Below are 5,514 nucleotides of genomic sequence, written 5' to 3'. Positions count from 1 at the left end.
CGCCCCCTCCCCCGTCCGTTCCGCCAGTCAGCGCTGGAGGATCGGACAGGGGAGGGGGAATCCCTGCAGGGAGCCGTGAGTGACAGTCACGGCTCTCTGCAGGGACAGGATCGAGAAGTGAGCGAGTGACGGCATGTGTGCGCTCACTTCCCCATCTATTGAGCCAACGTGTGACAGTTTCATTGGTCAGCTTGAACTATGAGCATGAGTGAAAATCACTCACCTCATAGTTCTCCTTTAAACAGGTATTTAATCTACCAGTAATACCAGTAATATGATTGGTTCACCAGAAATTCACCCATGGATGTTCTATGCGAGTCAAAATCAAGAGCTGTCTCGATGGATCAAACGCAGAGTCTCTGATTTTTATTCAGTTCCTTGGAATTGAATGATCAACTAAACAATCACATCGGTCCACGTGTGGCCACCATAGGCTTCTACAACACATAGGACCACAATCTCTCTGATTCCTATATCAGGCACCGGCAATGAAAGGTCACTGGGTGATATGGAGTCTGAAGTTCTACAGACATTGTGCAAGAACAAACAGAGGTGTAATTAGGGAAAGACACCACAAAAGAGCAAAGTCACTCTAGAAATAGAAAACTTTTCCTGCATGCCCAACAGTTACATCTTAAGTGGCCGTCCAATGGTTGAACAATTGGCAGAATCAGGGGGACGCAATGGTAACAGGATCCTGGACCCGTCATTGCTAGAGGAAAGCACAGAAGGAGGTAGATGTGTGCCCTAATCTGCGAGTATGCTGTGCATGCTTGCAAATGTTGGCAAAAGCTCAACTCTGCCAACGGAGTTTACTTCCGCTTTAACAGTAAAACAGCCCTGAGGACAAAGGCTGGGTGCCACGATGTAAAGTCAATTTCAGTTGAGAGCAAGTTGGGCCAAGATCGCTCACTGGGGTGAAAATCTAACATCACAAACCCACACACACCCTTCTTTTTATAATGCTACATAGGGTGTGGTGTGATCAAAATTAGGTGCGGTTGAACAACTCATCGAACAGGAGGCCGTCAATACAAACACCACAGTTAGGGTGCCAAAATTCCTTGTTATTACAATAACCACCATGCTTTCATAATTATATGCCCACATCTGCCAGAAAACATCTATACATCATTTTTCACACCACCAAACTGCATTCTTTACTCTCACAGACTCTCATTATCAGTTGACCTACACTGATCACATATCAAGTATGATCATTGGTGGAACCATTACCTAGAGTCTGAGGAATCCACAGAATATCTTTGTAGCCTTTGCAATCAGATTTGTGCTTGAACTCATCCATGCAGCCTTCTTCTAACTGCTGGGAGCGTGCTGATGAAGGGAGAAAATGTACATAGAGGTTGGTGAGTAAAGTAGACCGTCCATCTAAATGATGAGCTTTAATTGTTTTAGAATCACAATCTGGTAAAAACAATAGATAACCAGTGTTGAGGTGTAAATTTTAATGATAATAAACATTTAACTGGTATACAAGAAAAGGCATGTTGTAAAAGACCATTCAAATATCCCCATAGCTATTGAGGTTGAAGAGCTCTTTTTCCACAGGATAATTAATGAAAACATGGGGAGCAGGCCCACAAGTGGCACTACAGGGGGTAAGTGTTGGGCTCATGTAGCAGGATCCTGTTTGTTAAGTTGACCGTTGGACATGAAGTCAACAGAATGATGAGGATGGAACCCCTGGTAAGTGGGGTTAAAAAACATGGTCACATAAGAAAGCTCTGTATAGAGAAATGGAAGGATGGAAACAGAACACAAGATATACATATGAACGGAAAGAAGGTGTGAAAGAGAGGAAGGAGGAGAAAAAGATAGGAGAGAGGAAGAAGACTAGGTAAGAAATGGGCAGGGAGAGGGACTGGTGCAGTAATAGGCATGAGCGTGTTGAATCTATGGGGTTCACATCAGGTGTAATTTGTTTTTTTACTATGCAGTCCACTGTCTGACAACGTCATAATGTTTTTGTTTATGCCCTCCAATATATCATGACTATACACAAAGCTTATAAAGATGGATATTTGTTTCCTGTTTCGGGAACACCAGCTCAAACAGATAATAAAATGCATCTAAAGCCAAAACTTTTTTTTTCAGTTTTGTATAGAGTTTTGAGGGGTTTTATTGTTGTCTTTGTCCCTGTTGGGTTGATTTACTCTCTGTTTGCCCTGGTGAGGATTGTTACCAGGACCCGAAAGTGAGGGAACATCCAAACATTTGAGTTGTTGCCAGAACAGTAATAGAAATGAAATGTTTCAGTGGGGACACCTATTCTGGTAACAACTGCCTAAGAGTGAAACAAATCTCCCCAAGTGGTTCCCCAGGGGCCTGGAAGGGAGACCTGGGGGGGGGGGGGACCCAAGAGATCAACACTCCAGGAAGTGTCGGTTTCCCAGTGGATTTTGGGAAATAGTTTCTCAGCAATGGAAAAGTGGCCACCAATTAACCTGTGAAATAAGGATGTTCTTCTCTCATAGCCAAAATAGTAAGGCAGAACTACAGTATGTACCATCTACCAGATGGGCCAGGGCAGGGAGGTTGGTTGGTGAGCCATTTTTCTGTGTTGGCTTAATTTACTTACAGTAAAGGAGGAGTCTGTCGGTGCTGTCATCGATTTCCTTCAAGATGATGCAATTTGGACAACGACAGGCATACAACTTGGTCAGTCTGTCCGGATGTCCTGCCAGCAGGATACAATTAAACTAGTCTCATAGCACTTTATATATATTAGATAAGATGGGGTCTGTTTGTACTACTGTGCTGATCACCCACCTTCTGTCCGAAGTTCGTTGCTACTTTCGTTCAGCAGGTAAATCCAACTACGCGGAACACACGAGCCATCCTTACTGGAGAGACAGAGACCAGTATAAGTGGATGATCAACATTCACATTACAGAATATACATATAATGTTAGTGAATGGGGTTCTACGGCGAATTAAAAGTTACAATTTGTTGGAGCTTACAGAATCAAAGAAGAACTGCGGGTACACATTTCATTAACCCTCTCGCATTCCTGAATTCTCCTTCTACAAATTGCTGGGTGCCTAGTTGTCACGTTGGCTTTTTAAACTTTCTAAAGTACTAACCCAGAACAATTATTAAAAAAAAACGAGTTTTGACAGTTGGCTACAGGTATGTTACAAGTCAATGACCCAAAAAGTACATGCCCGTGAGGCAACTAGCATTTTCAGAATGGGGTTATCTGTAGCAATGAGCTGCACATTTTGGACTGAGTGATCAACTGGTTTGTAAGAGGTTTGAAAATAGGCCATCTATGTCAAACTCGGACAACCATTTCTAGATGGTTGAGAACCTCTGACCCCCACCTGTTACCCACATATAATGCTGTTTTAACATCCCAACGACATGACAATTCAAACCTGTATCTAAACCAAAATCCAAAAATATAGTATATTGTAGCTTACCAATCTATAAATGTGGCAGCTGCATTAGGTTTTTTTTATGTTTTAGTTTTTTTTTTGTATATGCTTCCAGGTGATTGAGTTACACATGTAGCTATAAATGCTGGGGTATGTTCCTGACACACATTAGAACTAAGGAAGTCACTTGGATTGGCGGTGAAACGTCTTCAACAAAATAAGTCCAGATGAATGTGACTAATCCCTACTAGCGATGTCAGCATTTTACTTGGTGTAGGTTTCCTTCAAGGTCACGGCTCTCTACTGAAGAATCATTGCTCTTCTTGTGCGAAGCTAAATAGCAGTGAGAGGAATTCCACACCAATTCTCCATGTGTCCGAATGGTCCTGTGTGTAAGTGGAACAGTGGGACAGTAAAATTGGACTTCACAGGGCTTGGGACTTAGAATTCAGGGCTTAGAAATTCACTAGGCTTATGTACTCATCAGATACATAGTATTACAAAATAATTATGTTTAAATATTTGAAAAATAACATTTACTACATGGCAAAGGACTCCAAGAGCACTAGTCAAAGAGACAGAACAACTGTGGGTGCCAGCCTTGAAGCCCTTTGTCTGCCTGAAACATCGGCCTGCACCATAAGATAAGGGAGGAGTAGCTGCTGATGAGTACCTTCCAACTGTGTGTGCAAATTTCAGCTGGAGCTGTTGAGGTCTGTAAACAGTCAGCTTTATTCAACAGGCTGCTAAAAGGTAGATGAAACCTTATAAAAAGGGATCTAAAGCTCCACCTGCTGACTTATTATGATAATTATTATGATTAGCATACAATATTTCATATTTGCTTGACTAAAAAATATATTTTTTTCAATCTTGACCAAAGTAAAGAAAGAATTTACAAAACCACTATACATTTACTTTCAAAAAGACTCTATTGCTAAGTTAAATAACCTGCAAAAAAGAGTTTATACTCACCTGTCCCACCACCCGTTCTTCTGATCTTCTCTCTGTTCAAGAACCATCACATTCAACACTTTCTGATGCCTGTGTCCCCTGCAAAATGTGGTTGGGCTATCTTTTCTAGGGGGCCCAAGACAAATGTGGTTTTTGATCCTTTATTTACATGGCAGAGTTTTTAACCCCCAAGAGGGGCTGTAGAGTTAAGTGAAGGGTGACATCAACATGGGGCACTGACTTATCAAAGAACCTGGGAATCCAACCTCTACAATAGAATGTCACTGTCTCCTGATTCAATCGTCTATGCTCCCTATACTTTTAAACAATGTTACTCATCATTTTTGTATCATGCAACAATCTCATCCTATGTATGACCTACATATTTATTCCCTATAATAAAAGAGATGACAGATGGAAAATAACAGATAAAGAGCAGGGATAGGGTGATAGAGACATACGGTTTATCTCACACTCTGATGGATGCTGTGAACTCCAGTTTCTCTGTCTCTGTGCTTTCCCGAACGGTGAACTGGGCATTATCCATGACCGTGAAGATCTCCAGCGCCTGGCTCTTCGGATGTGCTGCCGCAGCTAAGAAGTGCCACTTCCCCATGTACTGCAACGGGAACTGCCAGGAGTTTAATATAAAGTCAACCATTGGATCAACATCAACCATGAAGATCCCATTGTGAGACCTCCAACTTTTATCTACAGCAAAAGTGCACAATCCATGTGTCTGATCAACAAGCAGGGCCACAGAATCTGTTTCGGGTTCCCCAGATAGTACATGATGATATTGGTCAGTGTCAGCAATGCATTGACATCAGTTTGACAGATTTCAGATATCATATAGAATTGATTGACAGGCCTGCAGGTGATCTTCAAACCTGCCTTTGATCTGCCTTAGCTGCTTTTGCATTTCTCATAGACTTGTTTGAGGAGAGGAGCAGTTCTAAAGCAAACAACTGAATGCATGACATATTCCTGATTTGAATTACATTATACTGTATCTGGTTTTATCAACCACATGGCACAACTGCAGGCATTTCTTGGGTTTTAGACATTTTTAGTGTACAGAATGGTTGGAACATTTGTCAGTTTTTTATGGTTGGCTTGGTTTTTAGTGTAGAGATTTCCTATCACTTCCTATTCTGCCAG

General features: G+C 41.7%; 1 protein-coding gene across 1 annotated transcript in view; it reads right to left on the bottom strand.

The window, feature by feature from the left end:
• APOM (apolipoprotein M) overlaps positions 1-5,014 on the bottom strand; it is an 8,466-nt gene extending 3,452 nt beyond the window's left edge. The window contains exons 1-4 of the mRNA XM_018564761.1: positions 4,827-5,014; positions 2,791-2,864; positions 2,600-2,698; positions 1,237-1,335 (exon numbers count right to left, since the gene is read on the bottom strand). Coding sequence (XP_018420263.1) covers positions 1,237-1,335; positions 2,600-2,698; positions 2,791-2,864; positions 4,827-5,014 — 460 coding nt within the window. The remainder of the gene's footprint in view (positions 1-1,236; positions 1,336-2,599; positions 2,699-2,790; positions 2,865-4,826) is intronic.
• Positions 5,015-5,514: the final 500 nt, after the last annotated feature.

The sequence above is a fragment of the Nanorana parkeri genome, unplaced genomic scaffold (assembly GCF_000935625.1).
Source record: "Nanorana parkeri isolate BGI_ZX_2015 unplaced genomic scaffold, ASM93562v1 scaffold779, whole genome shotgun sequence".
Classification (NCBI taxonomy): Eukaryota; Metazoa; Chordata; class Amphibia; order Anura; family Dicroglossidae; genus Nanorana; species Nanorana parkeri.
The sequence above is the reverse complement of the archived record's forward strand: the minus strand, read 5'-3'. Positions and strand labels throughout refer to the sequence as shown.